Genomic DNA, 25,211 nt, shown 5'->3' on the forward strand with positions numbered 1-25,211 from the left:
ATATGTGCTCCTGAGCGAGAAATGTTAGCAGCGCTAGTCTTGCCCAGCATCGCTACCGTGATGATAGCATTGCATTGCTACCATTGCGTTAACCTGCCACCGGCCTCACCCAGCGTTGCTACTTCAGTGTTAGCACTGCTACTGCTCTGGCTGCTGGCCTCGCCCACTACTGCACTGTTAGTTGCAACCTATGTTGATGAGGTCCTGGGCCCTTCACATCTAAACACTAGTAAATATGTGGTCTACATCTTAAGGCTTGAGGGCACGATTTGAGTCCTTTACCAGCCAGGATCACATGAAATGCTACATGAAACATAATAGAGGTCCTTTTATATTACAGATGTTTTTGTCCCAAACTCTCCATTTTTTTAAATCAATGGTGGTCTGGCAAAACTAGGGTAAAATGATAAACGTCCTTATTTTAGTTTGGTTCCCAAAAATATGGATAAATAAAGATAAAAAATGTCTTTTTCCATCAAAATTAAAAAGCAAAATTACAAAAAAAGCAAGTAAAGGTTTTTGCACCCTTCATGGTCTTGTTGGTCTACTCTAGTTTGGGGGTCTGTACACAGATTTTTATGAGGTTTAGGTCGGGAATGTGAGGGCCATGGCAAAATCTTTATCTTGCGCATTTTGAGGTAGTCCACTGTGAATCTTGCGGTGTGTTCAGGATCATTATCCTGCTATTGAAGTTTCTTGGTTTTATTTTGTTAATGGTATGATGTTTGCTTCCAGATGTTGCTGGTATTTATTTCTGCCCTCTGTCAATGGAATGTTTTCTGTCGCTGGATGCAACACAAGCCCATAGCACGATTTAACCACCCAGTGTTTAACATTTGTCTTTATTTAAAGTGGAAGAGGAAAAAGTAAGTAAACCCTTGGAATTAATACCCGGTTGAGAACCCAGTAAAAGAGTGTAGGACTCTAGTGAAAAATACACAAGCTTTACTTTAAATGAAGCATGACTTACCTGCCAGGGCCTGTTTTAGCACAGTTCTTGAGAACTGGTGATGATGTTGCTCATGGTGAGGGACAGATCAATTTTAGGTGTCCACACATTCAGTTCCTCTTTGTGCTGCTATTGGTTCTCAGAGCAAGAGCACGTTGCTTGTATATTGCATACTGCAAAACAATGTATTGGTGCAGAACTCTTTAGATGTGATTACCACTCAAGCTGAATGTGTTTCTCTTGTCTTTGTAAGCACTGCGTTACTAAATAAACCAGTTTCAGGTGAAACTATGTCATTCACTGTGGGAACGAGCAGGAGTCTAAACAGGATTCAGTCTGTTAGGTACAAATGTCACATTGGCAGCTCTGTTCCAGGATTCTGTACTGAACTAGTTCACCTTATTGAACCTTAGTGTTTGTTACAGGTTCCAGATGGAGCTGGACATGTGTTGCTATTGATGCTTAGTGTGTAGTGTGTATATATATAATTATCACCAACATTGTCAAGTCATTGGGAGCGAGCAATAGCCCCACACATGCTTACTGGGCCCAGGATCCTTTGACTACCAGGGGAAACAACCAGACTGGGAACAATCCATCAGACAGCTCTTATGACATGCACTGTATAAATCTTGGACAGTTGAGATTTGATGGGTCGATACCCATGGTCGAGCTGGGTGGAAATACAATAAATGAATAGGGCCTTCCCCAAGAGATAACAGTTTAATGAGGACATTTTGTCATTCCTGCTACATTAAGATTTGGGTAAAAAAATGGGTTGAAATTAGAAGTAAATTATAATAAGGTAAATGTAAATGTTTCGGTGCATGTAGCATTTGTGGCATTTTGAAAGTTTTGCTGATGATGACTAGGATGAGGATGCTGCTGGACATGTTGATGACCTTGATAAAATACCTGAACTTGCACATGAGGAGACCCACTCACTTTTGATCTTGTGGAGAACACCTAAGGGCAGGGTGCAGCAGCATATGAAGTCCGATACAGCCAGGCTCAGATACAAGGCAGTGAGAACGGACTTTTTCACCCTAAACCCTGTGATCCAGATGGCCAAGCCATTTGCAATGACATCTAGGATGAAGATAACATGTTGGCGACCTCATAGAACATGCACTTAGCATCTGTGCAAGATGGCTTAGTCATATTTGGGTTGGTGTGGTTTCATATTGTGTTTCTGACACTATGGTTGAATTCATGCTGCCTTTTGATTCTGTAAAGCAAACAGTAACAGAAAACGTAACCTTTTTTTTTTTTTTAAATAATGAATCAGTTTTATTAATATATAGATATGTTCATATCTGTTCAAGATCATTCTGTGAAAAGCAGAATAGTGAACAGAATAGTGACTTTGTCAAGCGTTGGAAATTTATTTCTCAGAAGTGTCAAATATGTGTAAAGATCAGCACAGTAAACCAAATACATCTGCTTAAATAGCTGCATAAATAAAAAGCCAACAATAATCAAAAGCAATTATTGTATTAATAACTTCTCCAAAAGCTTGGCAGTGTGAAAAGGCTCAAAGACTTTGCAGCTCTGTTTAAAACATTAAAGTCGGATATCCTTAGAGCACATTGTCTTCTAGCTGGGTGACCTGTTACCTAAATTACATTTACATTTAAATTTAAATTACTGTGGAAAAGGCCTGGTTGTGACTGTAGATTATTGCTAAACCACGCAACACTTTTACTTCCCAAAAACATTTGAGTATGTTCAAGAGACGTTTAGCAGTACGGCAGCCATCAGCTAATCCTGGGTTCACCACAGCCTCTTTCACTGCACTGTAGCCTCAGATTAAGGCGAATAGAGAGAGGGGAACATGCTGCACTGTAATGACGACCAAAACATACATTTATTCAAATGTACTGATTTTTAAGGAATTAAATTTGAATGATTTAATTTAATTAAATTAAATTCAGCTGCACTGCAGTGTCATGCAAAGGTGTGGACATCCTTGGTATACGTTTCAAAAAGTGAGTGAGTAACAGTTGATCTGGTTTTCAAAAGGCATGAAGTTAAGAAAGAATCTTTAATATTTTAAGTACATTTTCTTTTTCATCAAAAAGCTAAATGTTCTGCAGTAAAAGTCTGGGCTAACACTTCCTTTCTCAGCTTGTAAACACTTTCTGTAGCAGCTAAGAGTCTTTCATTTCTGGTTTGGAGGATTTTCACCTATTCTTCCTGCGAAAGGCCTTTAGGACTCCTGTTCACAAAATCTAGTTTCAACCGAGCCCACTTACTCACACCACCAGTATCGTGATGTCCGCATCAGCCTGCTTCATCACGGGTGAGTCTCAGTACAGACCTGCCCACGTTCCTGTGCTTTAACTTGTTCTGTCTGACACTTTAGTTTAGCGAGGCTGTGTCCCAAACCACACACTACTACACAGTGTTTCACAACCATCCACCACCATTAGAACTGCATTGATTAGTGTAGTTGCCTCAGTAAAGTAAAGCCATTTGGGACTAAAAAAACAGGACTAAAATGTCACAGTGGATCATTTTCTTGCATGGTCCGGACCAAGAAAACCCAACTACAAGTATGAACACACCCTAAGTCAGAGATTTAATACGAGAAAAAAAGCTGAGACTTGAGTGATGGAACATGTCCAGCCACACTTTTCATGAGCTGAATTTGTGTTTCTCTTTTTTTAAGATGCACTGTATTGCTGAATTAACCAGTTTCAAGACAAAAGATGTCCTTGACTGTGGGTATGAGCAGTAGTCTAACCAGGATTCAATCAGTTGGGTACAATTGGAGTATTGGTAGCTCTGTGCCAAGATTCTGTACTGAAATAGTTACTGTGAAACTGTAAAACATCCAAGGTAAAATAAACGTTAACACCGGTTACAAGGTCCAGATGGAGCTGAATGTTTGTTGCTATTACTGCGTCACACTTTTTTTTTTTTTACCCCAAGGGTTGATCATCACAAGCATAGTAGTGAATAAGGATAGAGCCATGAGCAGGGACAGTGGGCCCTGTGCCTACCAGGCAAAACAATCCGACTGGGGACAGTCCAAACCATTAGACAGCTCTTGAATATGTACAAATCACTAAATTAATGAACACATGAAACGAACGCAGTATATGCCCAGGCCTCATGGTCCGTACACTGCCCATTGAACTGAACTGATGGTCCTTGGCCAGTCCATCCACAGGCCAGAGGTACAAGGCACAGTTTGCATATGTTAAAAAAGCAGAATATGTGCCAGACAATGCTGCTGCTTGACTGTCAGGTTCCTGTTTCCTAGTGTTTTTGTGACACCTGATTTTTCTAACTTTGTCATCAAGGAGAACACTCTTTTTCCCCATTAGACCATGATAAAAAAAAAAAAAAACCCAAGGGCAAACTGCGATAAACTGGATGTGCAAAATCATTGTTTCTTATGGCCACAGAAATGTTCCATATTTGAAATGTCTTTGACACACATCATTTTTTATTGATCACTTGTCCCTGATTGTTTTTAATGTGGTTTTGTAATAAAAATCAGCTACATAAAGTACAAATCCACCCCATTGGTTGCCTGGGCAGCTCTATATTCGAGTCTGTTTACTCTATTTGGGGGCATAATTTACACACAGTGTTGGCCATCACTTCTATCTACACTTATACTGAAGATATCAGGAATGGAAAAAGTCAACTAGAGGACCCCAGAGGTACAGCAGAGGTTTACTGGTCCTCCTCCTCAAATGTGTTCTCGATCTTTGCTAAAAGCACATAACACTGCTTCTTAAAGTCCTTCCCCATAAAAGCATAAAGAAATGGGTTCACGAAACTGTTGGCGTTGGCGAGAGTGACTCCAAATACTTTTCCAAGATTGACAAAGTGATTTGATCTCTTGTACTTTAATTCCAATAAAGAAAAAGTGTGATAAGGCAGCCAGCAGATTAAGAAAGCAGCGATCACTGCCGTCATGATCTTGAACGGCTTTTTGGAGATCCCCCAGTTGAACTTCAGCTTTTGCATGATGAGCACATAACAGACAGTAATAACGAGGAAGGGAATCACAAATCCAATAACAAATCTGCCTGTCACTATAGCCATGCGCTTCCCATCATTTATGTAATCTTCGATGCAAAGCATCGTCGGTTTGTTCTGAGTGTCTCGGAAGATAACCAGTGGTGCGTTGAGCACCGCTGAGATGATCCATGCTAGCATGACAATCACAGAGGCCTTTCTTACAGTGCGCTGGTTCTGTGCCCAGACAGGAAACATCACGACCACACAGCGGTCCACGCTGATGATGACGAGGGTGAGGATGCTGCTGTACATGTTGATGAACTTGATGAAGTACCTGAACTTGCACACAAAGAGCCCGAAGACACACTCGTTTTTGAACTTGTGGAGAACACCCAAGGGCAGGGTGCAGCAGCATATGAAGTCAGATACAGCCAGGCTCAGGTACCAGGTGCTGACGACCGACTTCTTCACCCTAAACCCTGCGATCCAGATGACCAAGCCATTTCCAGCAATACCCAGGATGAAGATGGTCACGTTGGCTACTGTGTAGAACATGCACATAGCCTCTACCCAAGATGGCTTAGTGATATTCGGGTAGGTGTGGTTTTCATTGTTGAGATATTGTGTTTCTGACGATGGGGTTGAATTCATGCTGCCTCTTGATTCTGTAAAGCAAACAGTAACAGAAAACATTTAGCTGTATGAGATTAGGTGTGAAATATTCAGATACAGAGATCTTAGACTGTAGAGTTTGCACTGTACACTTTCCTTGTTAATGTCTTGAATGTTTTGCCATATATTATTTAATAGACATTAGCAATAACAAAATCTAATTAATCTTTAGGCATCTAAACACTAGTAAATATGTGGTCTACATCTTACGGCTTAAGGGCAAGATTTGAGTCCTTTACCAGCCAGGATCACATGAAATGCTACATGAAACATAATAGAGGTCATTTTATGTCGCAGATATTTTGGTCCCAAACTCTCCATTTTTTTTAATCAATGGCGGTCTGGCAAAACTAGGGTAAGATTATATGTCCTTATTTTAGTTTTGTTCCCAAAAATATGGATAAATAAAGATCAAAATGTCTTTTTCCATCAAAATTAAAAAGCAAAATGACAAAAAAAAGCAAGTAAAGGTTTTGGCACCCTTCATGGTCTTGTTGGTCTACTCTAGTTTGGGGGTCTGTACACAGATTTTTATGAGGTTTAGGTCGGGAATGTGAGGGCCATGGCAAAATCTTTAGCTTGCGCATTTTGAGGTAGTCCACTGTGAATCTTGCGGTGTGTTCAGGATCATTATCCTGCTATAGAAGCTTCTTGGTTTTATTTTGTTAATGGTATGATGTTTGCTTCCAGATGTTGCTGGTATTTATTTCTGCCCTCTGTCAATGGAATGTTTTCTGTGTCGCTGGATGCAACACAAGCCCATAGCACGATTTAACCCCCCCTCCCCTCAGCTGAGTTTCAGCTGATGTACACACACACTCTCATATTATCCTGTAGAATTTTTTGATACGCTTGGGAGTTCATCTTCCCCTCAATGATTGTAAGCTGGCCAGGCCCTGATGCAGCAAAGCAGACCCAAATCATGATGTTTTCTCCACCATACTTGATGATATTTTCAGGATAATGTGCAGTGCAGACACTCTGCTTGTGCAGTTTTATGGACTCCAAACTCATGAACACAGATGTTAGCCTGTGCCAATGATGTCTTCAGATCTTTTGCTGTCACCCTGGGTTGTTTCTTTACCTAAATCTTACCTGTTTCTTTTCCTAAATCTACTGAAGCTGCAGTGCCTTTTGAGGTCCTTCCAAAGTTCCTGAGCGGTACTTCGAAAATGTACGGATATGATATCTACCGAAAATGACAATCAGAAACCAAAGGAAGTAAGACCAGGATAGGGATGTATGACTAGACTAGGGTGACCATATTTTGGTTTTGGATACAGGAGGTGGGACAGTGCAGACTGTATAAAGCAAATGTTGAAAACTAAACTGTAATTGAGTTTCTTTGGTCATTTTATTGATTTACTTATTTTGTCAGGTTAGCTTGTTAACCTGTTATCTTCAGGTAAGCAGGTTAGCTAGGACTAGGCTAGTTATCAGCCTTCAGTGGGCTGCCTTAGCCCGTTAGTGCTGCATTAGGAAGTTAGACCAAGTTAGCATGGCTTCTTTTTCAAAATATTTATAGTACCTGTTCTGATAGTCAAGTCAAGTCAGATTTATTTGTATAGCGTTTTTTTTACAAATGTTGTCGTCACAAAGCAGCTTTACATAATTAGTAATTAATAAAAGACAGAGACAGAGAAGAAAGAAGAAATAACATAAGACATGATACATGAAGTTCGTTCCAGTAATGCAAATTAGCTGGTGAGATCGCCACATTAACCTGTTGTCTTAACTGGTTAGCAGGTGAGGCTGAAGTTGACTTTTTACTTAAAATAAAATATTTAGATAGATTATTATCTGCCATAATAAATCTCATGCTCTTTATCTCCATTTTCCATTCTCACTTTTCTTCTTCTTCTTCTTCTTCTTCTTCATACATGTCTTTGACGACAGTTACTTCCTCTTTTAGCACAGACACTTTCTTAAGAAAGCTTAAGCATGACCTTCATAGCATTGAGACATTTGTATTTTGAAGAACTTCAGCAATCTGAATATCAATTGCATTGAGGAACACACTTAAGATACATTTGCACTAAAAAAAGAACACAACTGCAGATTAGCCTTTATTTAGAGTTTTCCATAAGATGCACTAAACCGGCCATTGTCTGAACTGATAGACTAATTCTGTTCCAACTGACTGTTGAGATAGATTGAGGGACAAATGTAAGTATCCGGCAGTGTTTCTACAGAACACCATGACAACTTGGAAGAACCCTTTGAGAGTTGAAATGGTTCGTTGCCCGGTTGGATCAGGAGAGGTGGATTAGGCTTGGGTCAAAAGTCTGCAGGGAAAGTAGCTCTCCAGGAGTAGTGTTGGAGACAACTGCTTTAAGCAAAAACAGTATGTAGTCTATGTAGTTCTCAAAAGGGGTCGTTTGACTTGACTGGACATTTTTTAAAAAGGTCTTTGTCTACTGTAGGTTTCCATTGTTTTCATTTTCAACCACCACACCCACACACACCCACACACACACACAAATTTCCTTTACTAAACAACCCAGTAAAAGAGTGTAGGACTCTAGTGAAAAATACACAAGCTTTACTTTAAATGAAGCATGACTTACTTGCCAGGGCCTGTTTTAGCACAGTTCTTCAGAGCTGATGATGATATTGCTCATGGTGAGGGACAGATCAGTTCTAGGTGTCCACACATTCAGTTCCTCTTTGTGCTGCTATTGGTTCTCTGAGCAAGAGCATGTTGCTTGTATATTGCATACTGCAAAACAATGTATTGGTGCAGAACTCTTTAAGTACTCAGTATTCAGCCACACATTCTGTGAGTAACACTCAAGCTGAATGTGTTTCTCTTGTCTTTGTAAGCTCTGCGCTACTAAATAAACCAGTTTCAGGTGAAACTATGTAATGGACTGCGGGAATGAGCAGGAGTCAGTGATTTTGTCAGTTAGGTACAAATGTCACATTGGCAGCTCTGTGCCAGGATTTTGTACTGAACTAGTTCACCTTAGGGATCCTTAGTGTTCGTTACAGGTTCCAGATGGAGCTGGACATTTGTTGCTATTGATGCTTCACACAATTTTTCATACCCCCAGAGCAGTGTGTTAATTATTACCAACATTGTCCAGTCATTGGGAGCGAGCAATAGCCCCACACATGCTCCACAAATTACAGACCTCATACTGTACTATACTGTGGCAACATTAAATTATATGAATGACATTGGGTTCAGCTTCAAGTTTAGCTAGTTTCCTCTTGTTTAATGTAGATCACTTACTGGGCCCAGAATCCTTTGACTACCAGGGGAAACAACCAGACTGGGAACAATCCATCAGACAGTTCTTTTGACATGTACTGTACAAATCACTAAATTAATGAACAAATCAAAGAAATGTAATCCCCAAAATCTCCCCAGGTCCGTACACTGCCCACTAAACTGAACTGGTGGTCTATGGCCAGTCCATCCACTGGCCAATGAAAAGGTTGCATGGCACTGCATGGGAGTGATTGGGCACAACCACGGCCTTAGACCCTTACGAGTAATTGTTTTACAAGTTGATATTCTTTGTATAACTTATTGCTTATTTAATATGCACTCTCGAACTCTGTCTAACTCTGTCACGATGACAAGGACACAAGGCTTTAGCGGTTGTATATGCTGTTAAAGGAGTCAGAACTCTAATAAAGGTCTGGGCGTTTTTTTCCGTTGATGATTGCAGTGTCACTGAATGGCAGGGAAGCTGTTATGCTGTTCTGTGAGCGGCCCTGAAAAGCAAATAATTTTAACTGCCATTGCTCAGCCTGTTTACATGCAAGCTTTAAACTGTTAGCGCTTTGCTTCTGCGTTCCTAGTGGTCTGTTTCTGCACGTCTATCTGCTAATGACTGTAGGTGTAACGTGTGGTGTTATGAAACGCTAACAGCATGCAAATGAGACAAACAGAGGACAGTGTCAGATATTATGCAATGGAAAACGACACAAGCCGGTGGTTCTCACTAATTAGCCAATGTGTTACTGTGACGTTCAAAAAACAGTGTCTGGGACGCACGCCTTATTTATGAATCTGGCGACTATAGGTGTTTGCAGGTTATTGTCTTGGGGAGGGGGGGGCACAAGCAAATAAATAATTAAATCTTAAAAAAACATTTATTCAGTAAACAAACACAATCATCATACAATTATAGACAATTCACAATGAGCATTTTCTTGTGTTCATGTTAAACATTAGTAGGAGGTGGGGGGGGGGGGGGGGGGGTCCTGAGGGTTATTGTGGCTGAAGATTAAAGTCTTTCACAGGTCCAACAACCCTACATATCTTCCCTAAGCACTGCAATGTAAAAATAAAAAATAAATAAAAAAAATAAAAAAAAAGTACCACACCTTTTAATGCTTACGTTAAGCATGTGTATCCATGAGCCCCACCTTATAGGTCCACTGTCCAGATACAGTGTGTGTATATACTGTGTATATACATTATGTATGAAAGTACAGTATAAATAATACATAAAGTCAGTAGGTGCTTGTCAGAACATGCTGTTGGTCAGTAAAGTTATTGATTTGTTGATACATTAGGTACAGGATGTAAACTCACTTGCTTATATATATATGACATAGAACTGGATCTGCGAGCAGTAGAGTGTCTAATCGGTTGCAACAGAGATGAAGTATTTTGTTTGTAGTGTGGTTTGTAGATAACTAGGAATAAGTGCAGAATAAACAAGGTGAGATGCAAAGTTAAATGTGGAGATGGTGTGTAAAGTGATGAGGCTTGAAAGTTAGTTTTCAATCAAAAACTGACCATGATGTTTTAGTGGACAGGTTTTAAAATGTGTTCTTGTTGGATTAAGATCTGACTGCTTCCATTTCGTTAGGTTAAATGAGACCAACCGAGAAGAGTGTACTGTGGTGTTCCTCAAGGATCAGTTTTAGGGCCCGTACTCCCTTTCTAGAACAAGTCAGTGTTAAGTCTTGAGAACTCTCTCAAACGCGATAACACTGACTCCATTCCAAACGTTTAGGCACCCTATGTTTTAGCCTAAAAGTTTGTGGACACAGCTCCATTATCCAGACATATTGTTTGAGCCATTGTCCAAAACATTCTTTGAGCAAAGGTTTTGGCACCGTACATTTTTGCCAAACATTTGTAGGCACAGCTCTATTTTTTTCATATTCAGAATTTTTCAGAAACATCTTTGGAGCAAAGATTTTGGCACCATACGTTTTAGGCGAAAGTTTAGCGCCACAGCTGTATGTGGACCTGGCAGCTTTTTAGCAACCAACACCTATTTCACAGCAACAGTCACACTCGCAGTTTCTCTCTTGTTCTCTGTAGAATTATCCATCCAGAAGTACAACCAACCTGTATGCTTACAACAATTCTATTTGATCTGTATATTTGTCTGTTTGCTCTATTAGGACACACACTTTTTAAAAAAATAACACATTTTTATCTACAGTTTGACATTTATCTACAGTTACACTGTACACATCAGGAATAAGAGTCCATCAAAGGACACCCCCCCCCTCCACCAACAGTGATTCAGCACTTCAAATAGTCAAAAGTTTGCTGTCCCCAGAGGTACCTGGAGGTGACTCTTCTTCTCTGTTTGGGGTATCCTCCGCGATTGCATTCTCAATTTTCGTCAGAACCGTATTACAGTGCTTGGTAAAGTCCTTTCCCATGAAAGCGTAAAGGAAAGGGTTCAGACAACTGTTGGCATTGGCAACAGTGATGCCAACCACTTTTCCATTTTTAATCCAGTTTATAGACTCGTAACTTATTGCCAAGAAGGAAAAAGTGTGAAAAGGAAGCCAGCAGATCAAAAAAGTAGCGATCAGCACCGTCATGACCTTGAAAGGCTTTTTGGACTTGGTCATCTGTTTGGACTTTAGCCTTTTCATGATGACTACATAACTGATGACAATGGCGTGAAGTGGGATCACAAATCCCAAAACGAATCGGCATGACACCGTGGCAATGCGGCTTTCATTTTTCATGTTTTTGCAGCGCATCGTCTGATCGAATTTTAAACCCCTGAAAATTAACGATGGCATGCTGATTACTGCGGAGATGATCCAAACCAACACCACGATCACAGAGGCCTTTCTGATGGTGCGCTTGTTCTGCGCCCACACAGGGAACAACACAAGCACACAGCGGTCCACGCTGATGATCAGGAGGACGAAGATGCTGCTGTACATGTTGAGGAATTTGATGAAGTATCTGAACTTGCACATGAAAACACCAAAGATCCAGCCGTTTTGGACCTTTTGGGCGACGCCGAAGGGCAGGGTGCAGCAGAAGATGAAGTCGGACGCGGCCAGGCTCAGGTACCAGGTGGTGATGACTGACTTCTTCATCTTAAACCCTGCGATCCAGATCACCAGGCCGTTTCCAGCACATCCCAGGATGAAGATGATCGTGTTCGCTACTGCGTAAAAAAGGCACACTGGGTCTGTGCAGATCTGCGAAGCCAGGCTTGTTTGGTTCTGAAGGCCTGGGGTTTGATTCATGATGCCTCTCGGATCTGTACAGCAAACCAAAAGAGGGTTTAGAGCAGACAGTAAATGCCAATAAGGTCAGCTAATATTTTTTGTCATGAGCCTTGGGTTTCATTTTAAAGGCAAAGTAACAGGGTTGTAAAGGAGAAAAAATTGTCACATACTTGTTAGTACTCAATGAATGCTTCCTGTGGCACATTTAAGGTTGGCATACTGTATCAGTAGCAAAATTGCCCATAGAACAGATATATTAAGTAGAGTCATGACACAACTTAATTTTGGTGGATGGTCCATGCCCCAAACTCCTCCCATTCAGCCCTGTAAGAGCCATCATTCTCACTCCATTATCGTAACCTACCTACATGGAGTTCACTACCATGTTCCAGTCCTTAAGGATGTAGGACATACCAGCCGAATAAGCTTCATAACACTCTTATTACCTGCCCACCCTTCAGTTTAAGGCCGTATTGAAAACGGTGGCATAAGCTTGTTCATAAATACATATGAAGTACCATTTTCTAAATACACAAGTTTGTAGACACCTGCTCCTCTAGAGCTACTTTTGAAAACAGGGGTAATAATAGAAAGTCTGTTTGCCCTGCAGAAACAGCCTTCACTCTTCCACAAAGCCCTTACGCTGGATTTCGGAGCATAGCTGTAAGGATTTGATGGCATTGCGTTCGTCCATGAGGGCGTGGTTAGTTACAGATTAAAAATGCCTCTCAGAACTTAGCTCAGAGGTATAGGCATGAGCTCCAGCACTGTAGAGAAGTCAGTTCCACAGGCTCGACAGCCTGGTGCTGCAGGGCTTATTAACCAATAGCCTTGAGCACGGTGACTTTAAACTCATAGGTGGCTGGTCCAGAGCCTCCTGTTGTAGTGACAATGCTTTTCTATGGTGATTAAACAAGCTGTGCATGCACAGCTAAATGCCTGTGTCAGTAATGCAGCTGAACCCGTTCATTTAAAGGAGTGTCTGGAGACCTGATTCAAGCTCTTATAGATGTCTTGATGAACACCCTATGTAAGTAGTTCTCAAATTAGGTTTCCTTCAACCTGTGTTTGAACCCTGCTACAAAACATTACCTTGATTGTACCATAAACATTTCATGAGGCAGGTCATGACTTGCAACAAGGAACTTCATGCCCACAAGCAAATCTGTCAACCGTGTGAGTGAAGACGGAGGGAAGCACACCGGAGGTTTTCATCTAGATGAGTTTCCCATTTGCTCTGTTATTGCAATCCTTGCATTTTCATTGACTTAACCCTTTAAGCAGAAGGACGTTTTGAAATGGCAGTAGTACCATGTAGTAGTAAATGGCATTAGATGATGTTCAAGACCTGGACATTGTCCTGAGACTTGGCTTTATTACTTTAATTTAGTAGCTTTGTCTGGTGAGTATCAAGGTCAGCATTCATTAGGCTACATTAGGCCTACATAAGCCTTTCATGACAACTGACCTATACATTGTTAAGGCTGCTTTCTTGAGTTCAGAAGATATGCCAACTGATGTTTGTCTGAATTCAATCCCTAAAAGTCCTGAAAGACTTATGTAGTTCTTATGAAGGCTTATGAATGCTGCCCTTTATTATTAGAGGGTTTCCTATCTTTTAGTCTCGGTCTCCAGCTATGCTTTGCATTGCAGCATTATCTTCAAGGGATTTGCTGACCTAAATCTAGCCCAAACAAGACCTAAAAGCAAGAGCCTGAACCTCTTGATCTTCTACACAGACAGATCTAGAACTGGCAGTGTTTGAACCGATAGAGTAATATGAGGAGATCTCCCTCATATTAAAGGATACACACAACATAAAGCTCGCAAAGCTGTCTGTCTGTATTCTGTGTGCTGTAAGGTGTGCCTCAGTAAGCTATGTGCTTACATGAAATCAAAAAAATTGACCTACCGTTCAGTGCCCCTTTCAGTCCAGTGCTGTAGAGCTGGTGGCTTTGCTTCTTATGTTGTGGGTCATACTATTACCCCTTAGTGAAATTCCGTAACAGTCAGTGCCTGCATGCGTCGGACTTGTTTCCCAGAACCTAAAAGCAAGTTATGAGTCACACACCTCGTTTCTCCTGCAGCACGTCCCCTGCCCAGTTGGGCAACAGGCCTCAACACGTTCAAAGCCAGAAACAGGTCTGCATGAAACAGGACAACTTTTCAGATAACGACGTATGACGAAATTTTGTGAGACACGACTAAAACCGAGGTTTCAGGCATGGGATTTTACACAGAATTATATGGAGTTGTCTGTTTAACAGATGAACAGATGTTTCAGGAGCTCGGGAGATCTTGTCAAAGACTGACAACTCAGTCCAATGGGCAGGGGGAATGCAGAGCTGCTGCTATCTCTCCCAGTCCAGCTACATGGATTAGGATCAGATAAAGATCAGCCTTTATGGTCATTGCACAACAGAGGCAATAAGAACACAGAGTTCTGGGCAGCCACCATAGGGCCTGGGGAGCAGTTGAGGCTTGCTCCAGGGCACCTCAGCCATGAATGTTGAAGGGGGGGGCGCTGTTCCTTCACTCCCCCACCCCACTTTCTGCCGGTCTAGGCGATCAAACCGGTGATCTTTCAGTCCCAAGCCTGCGTTTCTAACCATTATGGCTATGGATGCACCTCCACTCATTTCAGTTTATTTGATTTTTTTTGCCACATCATTCAGTCACGTTAAGTCAGTATAATTCAGTTTACTGCAGTTTAGAGAGAAGTGCAGTAGGCTGAGACGGGACCTTTTTTTTGCTTCTTAGTTTCCATATATGGACTGTGTGGACAGTTTCACATATTACATGCACGCAAATGTCCAAAGGTGTGTGGACACCCCTTCTAATGAATACATTCAGCTGCTTTAAGAATGTGTGCACGGGCACACACACAGCTTGTCTAGTCCCTGTTGAGAAGTACTGCCAGATGCAACAATGGATGAGCAGGTGACCCAATGCATTTGTCCATATGATGGCAAGGGAAATCAATTTTTCCATAACATGGGCTCTTTGAGATGATTAGCCAATATGGATTTTTTTTGGCAGTCAGATAATCCCCTCCAGCATATCCATATGGCTTCATGATTGGCTATATAATGGACCCAATAATAGTTTTGATGTTCATTCTGGGCCCATCTCATGTCGTGTGAGTCCCTTGAGCAGCAGCCCACATATTTTAATTATGGGTATAAAACGGGTACAGTATAATGGGTAGCATATTGTCACGGTCACGCACAATATGGAGCATTTCTATTGGACCATCCTCATAAAACTGAGTAAAGAACAACTACCAGAATCAAATTATATTAAAAAGTGGTGCATTCAGGAACTGAGCACATAAAATATGCCCCGTCATAATAGCACATTAATCTGCCCTTTAAGCAGCAGCCCATGCAGGTTAATGGAGGGCATTAAATTGGTGCTATGTGGGATGGGTCATTTCCGGAAGGTACTTGAAATTATGAGAGAACACAGATATCTGAAGTGGTCGAGTGGAGTGATTGTGTAAAGACCAGACACGTCATGCCCTCAAGGTGATTCTTAAGGATGGGTGCTCTTTCTGTTTGAGTCCAGAATCAGTGAGGTCAGTGAGACAGGGTGTTTTCAGCGCTCTAACCTGATGCAACACTTCCCACTACTTCCTTAGTCATGCAATCAGACACAACATGACTCAACAGACTTGGCAAGTCATCTTTTTCCTTTTCAATGAATTAGCTAGTATTTTTATAAATCCATGACCTGACCAATCTGACTGATTCAACACTCACTTCAATTTTAGCCCTGCAGCGTAATCACAGTTTACCATAATTCTGCACTTGCTTCCTTGTTGGGCCCTTGAGCAAGGCCCTTTACCTCTCTGCTCCCCGGGCGCTGGAGTTGGCTGCCCACCGCTCTGGGTGTGTGCGTGTGTGCTCACTGCCCCTAACACATGTGTGTGTGTGAGTGTGTGTTCACTACCAGATGGGTTAAATGCGGAGGACACATTTCGCTGTACAGTGTACACTGTACAGTGACAAATACATGCACCTTTACCTTTTGCACCTTTACCTGTTGCTGGTTCATGAGAAAAAAGACATTGAGTTAGGGAAGACACCAACAATGAGTAAAACCACAGTCACACAACGGAGGTGTCCAAAACTAGCAAGCTGGCTAACTCACCATCCACAGATAGCAGAAAGTGAGCACATAAGTATATGCTTACGATAGCGCAGTGCAGCAAACCACAATGAACAGTAAAAACAAATATTAAAAAAAGTTAACTATACGGCTTACTCGCAAGGTGCTGAGTTATAGAGAACCGTGTAGCTAACTGGCATGGCTGGTGGCAGCGAGGTAAGGAGGCTCTTATAATATAGTGTCTGGATTGACGGCATTATCTCGTTTGTGTGTTCATTTATATAGTCATTGGCTAATCAAGCCATTCACCTGATTAGCCAAAAGAAATTTAAAGAAAGTCATTTTTAAGTAAGAAAAAAGTTGCTTTAAAGTAATTAAAGCAACCCCTATCCTACCAGTCTTAACACATTTACACACAAATGGCTCTTTAAGCTATTTTAAGAATCAGTGACTAACACTAATGACGGCAGCAATGTCTGACTCAGCATTTCTTCTTCTTTACCTACCTAACAGTTTTCTATAATAAAGACCTTCCACCTATTTAGTCTGTTGTGGGTAAGACTCATTTATTACATTTTTCTTTAATTAAGGTGAAACTTTATTAAAATGAATTTGTGTCCTGCGATATGCCTGGATGTTAGAAACAACATGAGGCAAATTACTAAATTATTTATTTATTTATTTTACAATAAGAATACAAAGCTGAATAAAAGTCTTATGAATGCTGCCAGATATATACAATGCTGCTATATTACAGATATAAAAGTGTGCAGAAATAAAATAAATCCATTTATGTGTGCTTATGTACTTGAAGAGGCTAAAAGGAAAAACTATTCTGGTACCGTTGGCATGGTTAGCCAACTGTGCTGAGCTGGGCTCTGCACCAGAGCGGTTATCGTGTTTTGCCATTGGCTCAATCATTTGGCCCTGCATTGGAAAAGAGGCCTATGACCTGTGAAACTCCAAGGCAAAAAAAAAAGACTGTTATTTTACAGAGCGTTCTTGGTTGGCAAATACTCCAGATGCCCAAATGTATGTGCAGAAACACTAGCTACACAAAAGCTTTTGTTTTTGTGTAGTTCCTTGTTTTATGAATAAGTTGTCATTTTACAAATACAGCTTGATTCTTTAAAAGTGTGGAAGGGGACCACCAGTTAGGAATCATAGATTAAAAAGCCTTACATTTGCAAATGTGAAGTGGGTTATTGTTAGGTTTAGTCTGTATTTTAGAGCAGGGAAATAGCAAGCTGTGCTGAACTGACATACACTTTAGAGAAGAAAAGATCCTAATTTAATGGAAAATAACTACATATATTTTTTATATTTTTTTAGGTAGAGGCCTAGCAAATGTACAGAAATGATCGGTAAATTAACAACCCGGCTGTTCTTATAAGTATTATGCCAATAATGACGTATTCCTTTTTTATTTTACAAAAAAATACTAAATTACTTACTAATACAATATTTTTCAGTATTTCTTTATTACACTGAAATGTATGCAAAATGACAAAATCTATCAAGAATTAAACTTGCAGATAATAATATAAAAGGTTTCTTGTCCATATTTACAATTAAATGTTTCTGTCGTAATTTGGGGTGAGTTTAATTTAGTTTTAGTTTTATATTCATGTATACACTGTAAAAACAAAATGGCAGCAAACATAAATCACAAAATTAAAGTCAAACATCCTAATTGAAATTCATTGGAAAAACAATAAATGTACAGATGTACACGTTCATAATCGTTTCTGCAGAGAAACATTAATACATATTTGCTCTGAATTGTTATCATCGAGAACACTAAAGGTTCTGCAGCAAACATATACATCTTTCCCATTAGTTCCTGAGACCATCTATTTACATACAGGGTGTGTTGTCGTTTCCTATTCTATTACATATCCATTACAAAATTGAAATGACAAAATATTTGACTTTAATTTCACCTTGTTGTTTTTTGTGGTGACATTGCTGCCAATCATTTGACCTTTATTTATTTATTTATTTATTTATTTATTTTTAGCAGTGTGGAGTCTGTTGATGCCTGTCATAATAAAAAAGCAATAACAAAATTCAGTATTCATGTTCAATTAAGTAAGAAAAAAAGGCAGTTCACGTAAAAAATAATAATAACTGCAATAAACTAAATGATTTTTCTTTTTTATGTAAAACTCAGGTACTGTCCCTAAATTCCTCAAACTGTAACTGAAAGGTAGCTTTCCCCAGACATGGTAACAGGTTTCCCCTGGACTCTGTACTGGCTCTCCTCCTCAATTGCATTCTCAATCTTGGACAGCACTGCGTAACACTGCTTCTTGAAGTCCTTCCCCATAAAAGCATAAAGAAAGGGGTTGATGCAGCTGTTGGCGTTGGCGAGAGTGATACCAAATGTTTTTCCGATTTTGACAAAATGTGATTGCCTGTACTTGATATGCAGTATAGTAAATGTGTGAAAAGGCATCCAGCAGATGAAGAAGGTAACAATCAGCACAGTCATGATCTTGAAGGGCTTTTTGGACTTTTTGGCCATCTGGTTGAACTTTAGCTTTCGCATGATAATGGCATAACTGGTGATGATGATGTAAAGCGGGATCACAAATCCAAAAACGGCTCTGCACGCCACTGAGGCGATACGGCTCTGATCGTTTATGTAATTGTTGAAGCAACGCTTGGCCTCCTTCTTCTTTTCTATGTCTCGAAAAATGGCCAGCGGCATGCTGAGCACTGTCGAGATGATCCAAACTAGCAGGACCGTTAGAAAGGCCTTTTTCACAGTGCGCTGGTTCTGCGCCCACACAGGGAACATCACGACCACGCAGCGGTCCACGCTGATGATGGCGAAGATGAAGATGCTGCTGTACATGTTGATGAACTTGATGAAGTACCTGAACTTGCACATGAACAGACCAAAGATCCAGTCTTTCTGGACTTTATGGATGACGCCGAAGGGCAGGGTGCAGCAGAAGATGAAGTCGGATACGGCCAGGCTCAGGTACCACGTGGAGATGACCGACTTCTTCATCTTAAACCCAGCGATCCAGATGACCAGGCCGTTTCCAGCAATACCCAGGATGAAGATAAGTGAATTCACTACTGCGTAAAAAATACAATTTATTTCCAGGCAGATTGGTGAACTCTCATTCAGGTTTTTTTGGTTTTCAAAGCCAGAATATCCTGTCTCTGTAACTGGGAGTGAAGTCATGATGATACTTCTTGAGTCTGTGAAGCAAACAGAAACCAAAAGTTATCCAAAAGCCCTTACAGAAGTGTTTAGTTGTGCATTTAGATGAAAGTATACTCCTGAACTGAATAATCTTGTGCCCAGCTCATTCTGTTCACCCATATTGGAAGAACCCAAGGCACTCACTACCTTTAAGCACCTTACAGGGATCATAAAGTAGGCCATTCATCACTTCATCAGTGTTTGCTGAAATAACGCTGCCTCCAAGCCCACCTTAAATGTTCATACTTGCGACTTCAGAGCTTTTTTGTGGTGTGTTCGAGTGCTCATTAGAAGGCTCTGTTTACCAGATGGTTAACCAGGAAGTACGACTTAATTTGTTTTGTTTGGGGGATGGACTGAAGATCCACCCACTAAGCATGGAGATCTGTAGCATAATACAAAAAAATAAAGGACATTTAAATCAATGTCCATGAACACAGCAAAATATCAAACCATATGAAAAATGTTTTAAACGGAATTTATAAACAAATAGGTTATTGCTTTTTTTAAGTATTGCATGGCATTAGCATCTCTGTCGCAGTGCTAGCATCACCACCATGCCGGCTGTCGGCCTCTCCGAGCATCACTACAAAGTATTGCTTTACAGACCTATAATTTAACCAAATCTCATAATCTGCTGTGAATTTTCTGGAGTCCAAAGATACCTTTAAGCATAAATACTGTCAAATACTTCCAGCATATTGACATGTCATGTCATAAAGCAGAAGTAAGCTTGTAAGAATGAGTTCAGTTTGATTTAGTGGTGCTCCTCGTCAGTATGCCATTATGTAACAAGCTGAAAGTGCTGTCCAACAGTGCCATTTTTTGCCTCCTCAGTGCCAGTCAGTAGAGGGAAGCATGGAAGCGGTTTGTTCAGGCTTTCCAAGTTACCAAGTTACCCCATATGGGACTACAAATGTGTCACCCTATGAGCTCATGTTAAACTGCCAAAAAAACAAACAGTAGAGGAGTGCTGCCAATGAAATAGGACTCTCTGGAGCAGATAAACGTGAACCTATTGGCACAATGTCTAATGCCAGATATGGGCTAGATGGGTGTAAAGCCTCCCCCAGCATTAAGCTGTGGAACTGTGTTCCCTGGAATGATGGTTGGTGCTTTGGGATGTGTTTGGGAGGTGGGGGTGACATTCTGACTTGACTAATGCTTAAATCCTCAAAGCAATGCTTTAAAATCTCATAGAAAGGCTTCCTTTGACAAAGGAGACAGTCATGCCAACAAAAGTAGGAGGTCTAAAAGTCTGGTGGTAGCAGATCCTTTAATAAGTCCTGTAATTTTTAAGATGGGGCGTCCATGGACCTCATTAAAAGACCCTGTCACCATGCATTTCCCAGGTTGTTTGTTGTTTCAGCACCTTTGGTAGGTACTGACCACTGGTGTGCCTGATGTTTGGAGATGTTGCCCACACATGCTGCCTAATATGTAGATCCCACCGGAACCAGATAATCAGTGGTATTCACGGTCCCTCTATGGCTTAGTGGTGTAGATTTGTACATGGAAGAAGTTCTTACCGGTCAGTGGAGGCTTCAGTGCTGTGATGCCGTTCTTTGGGCTTTCGTTGCTTCTGAACAGGGACGGACTTTTGCCATCAGTCAAATATCATGTCATTCGGTCCCTCCTCTGCATTGTATTTACACAATGCATTCTGCAGCAACACATCTGCTGTTCTGTTGGGTAACTGGTCACAGTGGTTACAGTGGTCACAGTGGTCACAGAGCCAGTGGATAGATGCATGCTATAGTGCATTTTGGAGGAAGCAGCAGAAGAAATGTATAGCAAGGCGATGTATAGTGTTCTGCAGAAATTGCAGAAATTGAAGGCCTCTACCACCGCTTAGCAAGCATACCACTCTCTGCCGTTACTTCAGTGAATCTTTTAGCGTTTTATGAAAGTGAACCAGCAGCATTTAAAATTGACTGTACATCCAGAACAAGATTGGTTGGATCCCCTGTCCCATTCCCAATTAGGTTTAGTGGCGAAGCTGATGCATTGGGCTTTAATTCCAGATGAAGGCCTAACCAAAGGTGGAGCTTGCTTAGCTTTTGTCTTTATCTAGATACCATAGATTCCATTGCCATTTCAGTAACCTTTTTGTTGCCCACAAAGCTTATTAATGTAAGAACCTGCTGAGTTTAAACACCGTTTTGATTCTGTTGAACAAATACAAACTAAAACTGAAAGGCATGTATTTTTTTTACAGAAAGAAAAAAAAGCAATCAGCTATTCATTAGTACTAGTCAAATATCAGCCAAAATAAGCAAGCAGCGATCGACTGATAGTTCTTCAATTAGCCGATTCCGAGAGCCGATCAAATCACATTCATGAGTTAAGGATTACAGCAGCTCAGCGCTAGGCTCCTTGGTCACAGGACACTGCATTTCCTTTCTTTAACCGCTAGATTAAACTAAGGAGCTGGCGTACGACTGTAGCAACCCATTAAAAAGCAAGTGTTGTACACTGTTAAAAGTATAAGATCCTTGAGGTCCTTCTCTTAAGGTGCTTTGAGGAACCTTTAAGGAACCTCCAAGGAACCTTTTTCTTAAAAAAAAATCTTGAAGGTTCCTTAAAGCATTTCAAATTGAAGAACCTCCAGAAGTCTCTCAAGAATCATACTGTTAACAGTATACTTCACTCCATGTGCTAAATTCATCTGCCTGATGGGTTTTCACCGTATCTGCTTCAAACTCGCATATTTGTAGAATGTACATTGTGGAGGAAGTAGAGTAAAGACTTGCAGCACCAAAAGAACAGCAGGAACAGTCAGAAAACTAAAGGAATTGCGTCCAAAGTGTTTGAGTTTATCAGTGCTAGATAAGCAGTTTTCAGTTGCATTTCCACTCTGAGCTCCACAGTGCAGTTCTGCATGTATGGGAATTGATGGGCTTTCTCAGCTGGTTCTGCGGGAGTACGGGAGTTACCAAGTTCACCTGGAAAGTTTAATGTGGCATCCAGCCCCGGCCTCGGCTGGTATCTGCACTTTTTTTCTGGAATATCAGCACCTCAAGAGCAGTAATTGTTGTTGTGACCTTATCTTTTGAGGCATGAAAACTAGTGAAATGCAAACTGGCAACTAGCTTGACACTTAGCTAACATGCTAATTCCTGTCTTTGCCTTGCCTGTATCCTGTATCTAGGCTGTACAAATTAAGGCTTACGGTTGTACTCATGTCTTACTGGGTTTGTTTGATTTGCAGCCAAACTGTAGTTTATGTCCATGCTGACTTTGTATTTGGCACCATCTAGCTCGAGGTAGCTTTTGGATTCTACCGCTGACTTTGCTCTCTTTTAGGTGTGGGTTGATGCCACTTCCTCAAGACATCCTCCTAGTGTGATGTTGGTCAGCACAGTTATCTGTTAGCTGTTGTCAGAGTTAGGCAGTCTCTGAGCGAGCTGGATACCTAGTGGTGCCACATTTTAGCAGTAACATATTCCTGTTCATGTTTCATTTTGTGTCTTTTATTGGTCTCTGCACTTTAAATTGCTACAGGTTCATTTAGTGAATAATATGAAGAAGGTAAAAAAAAGCACTGACGTCTGTTGTTTACTTGAACCACAGGTGATCTTAGCAACTCAACCACAGGTGATATCTAATTCCCTTGCCATAATTATGTCACCCTCCCCTCCCAACCCCCCCAGGGACTGGAAGCTTAACAAGTCCAGTACTTTCACTTTGTAGACAAAGCATGTTGTGTCTGAACTCCTTGGTAAGTAAAAAGAGCTTGTGCTGTGATGAGAGATGGCTTGTGTGTGCTGAAGTGCTGAAGTTTAGATTGGAGTTGAGTAAGCGTTTACTGGAGAGCATTGGTTTACAGCAGTAGTGTTTGTGGGGGAAACAAATGTGCTGTTATGGTCATTAGCTTGCGTAACTAGAACTAACTGCTAAAAAAAACATGACCCCTACTTAAGCCTTTAGTGACAACAGACGTAAACATTTAGCCTTTGTAAAGCCTTATTAAGGCTGATTCCAAGATGCGTCAGCTGTCCTGAATGCTGCTTTCGTCAATGTTGAGGTTGTTTTACCTCTGACACTTGTTAGAATCAGCCTTTATAAATGTTTATATAGGTTTACTGTCCTATTAAGTTTTTTGCCCCCAGATCGGATCCGAGTACTGACTGTCTGCTGGCTCCAATCCGATCTAATTGTTATGTTTCTAAAAATAATTTAGCTTCACTTAGGTAAGGCGTAAGGTAATAATCAGACTAGATTCTAATCTACTTTTTATTTACTTTGTTTTAAACTCTATAGGTTTAAATACATCTTACAATCCAGTCTGACTGACCTACCTGACCATTTAGCTCCCAGTGCCTTTACAACTTTTCTGGAAGAGTGAAGAGTTTAAACCCTTCTCTTCTGACAGATTAACTAACAAACTCATTATCTGCTGTTCTGTGTGCTGTCTGAGATAAGCTAAGCTAACATCTAAGCTAAGCTTTCCGTTCCACCTCCCCACCTGCCTCTTTTTTCTTAAAGTACCCTAAACATTGATTTGTTGATTTGGGACCTTACTACTGTAAGCAAAACAAAAAAGATCCCACTCCACCTCCATCCTACCTTAAATAGTGCTCCAGTTACATTGTGCATCTTTTAAGGTGGAATAGAAAGTTCGAGTAGTTTTGGCTGCTAACTGGTAACATCACTGCTCTTATCTGTTCAAATAAAGCGAATGTTTTGTTTTGTTCACTGTGATATTAGCAAATATCAAATTAGCAATGTTTAGAGTAGTTGTCGAGTTCCTCACTGAAAATCATGTTGGTTAATGGCTGCTAATGGAGGACTACATAATGATGTATTCCTTGATCGGCCCTAACTTAAGGTCACTTAATCAGATCGGGACATCCAAATTAAATTAGCAGAATGGAATGCAGTGTAGGCTAAAATATGCGGCCGGAATGCAATCAAATCCTTACAGATATGCTCCAAAATATAGTAGAAAGCCTTCCCTGGACTTCCCTTGTCTCTAGTAGCATTCACCTCAGACTTATTATACAGCAATTTTATACAGCATATTATACAACTATAAGAAACAAACAACTTGTCAAAAGGAGAATGACGTTTCTGTTATTACCAATGTCCACAAGGGGGCGCTAAAGGCATGATTTGTATTTAAGGCAGTGGTGTAAAAGTGAAAATTAAAGTCATATTGAGAGCAAAGAAAGGCATGGTAGATGACATATGGCTGCAATTTACACCGAGACAGAAGCTAATGCTAAGGTTCTGATACCTCACCTAGCTGATACCTCACCTAGCTCACAGCGAGTCTCAGAAAGGGTAGTAAACTCCTTCCAAACATGAGAAATGAGAGTCAGCTTGAACGATTACCTCAGACAGACGCACTGGACTCGTCCAGTTGTCCCATTGTCAACTCATCCCGAGACATCCCGTGACGAGAACGATTCCAAATAAGGTTGAGACCATAAACGAGGACATTTATAATTATAATTTTGTGCAAAGGTTTGGGCAAAACTGGTTAAAACCTGTTATTGTGTGAAAAACAAGTTTCCGGATTCCTCCAACCTAACAAGTCCCAACAATCAGCAGCCATGTGCTCCTCTAAGCAGCTGACTAGCATAACTAACTAATGACCACAAAGCAGAAGAACATAACACCATAAGAAGAAAGCAGAGGGTTTTGTAGTAGCCATTATCTTAACCTTCCTTAGTATCAGTGACTGACAGGTCCAGGAAAGCGTCACAGCGTGAGGGTATGCTGCATAAAATAGAGAACATCAGAACCATTTTTTGAGTACTTGTGATTTCTCTCTTTTTTTTCTTTTGTAGTTACAGGACATCAACAGGATTCCGAGCCCCTCCA

The 25,211-nt window shown here is 40.7% G+C and overlaps 3 protein-coding genes across 3 annotated transcripts; all 3 read right to left on the reverse strand.

Moving 5' to 3' along the window:
* Positions 1-4,636: 4,636 nt before the first annotated feature.
* Positions 4,637-5,578, reverse strand: LOC140542041 (chemerin-like receptor 1). Its single transcript, XM_072664866.1, has one exon. It carries the CDS (start codon positions 5,576-5,578, stop codon positions 4,637-4,639), a length of 942 nt encoding a protein of 313 aa, XP_072520967.1.
* Positions 5,579-11,104: 5,526 nt separating this feature from the next.
* Positions 11,105-12,070, reverse strand: LOC140541862 (chemerin-like receptor 1). The gene has a single exon (XM_072664658.1). It carries the CDS (start codon positions 12,068-12,070, stop codon positions 11,105-11,107), a length of 966 nt encoding a protein of 321 aa, XP_072520759.1.
* Positions 12,071-18,353: 6,283 nt separating this feature from the next.
* LOC140541968 (chemerin-like receptor 1) lies at positions 18,354-19,361 on the reverse strand. The gene has a single exon (XM_072664781.1). The coding sequence runs from the start codon at positions 19,359-19,361 to the stop codon at positions 18,354-18,356; it is 1,008 nt and encodes a 335-aa protein (XP_072520882.1).
* Between the last annotated feature and the right edge of the window lie 5,850 nt (positions 19,362-25,211).

The sequence above is a fragment of the Salminus brasiliensis genome, chromosome 20 (assembly GCF_030463535.1).
Source record: "Salminus brasiliensis chromosome 20, fSalBra1.hap2, whole genome shotgun sequence".
Classification (NCBI taxonomy): domain Eukaryota; kingdom Metazoa; phylum Chordata; class Actinopteri; order Characiformes; family Bryconidae; genus Salminus; species Salminus brasiliensis.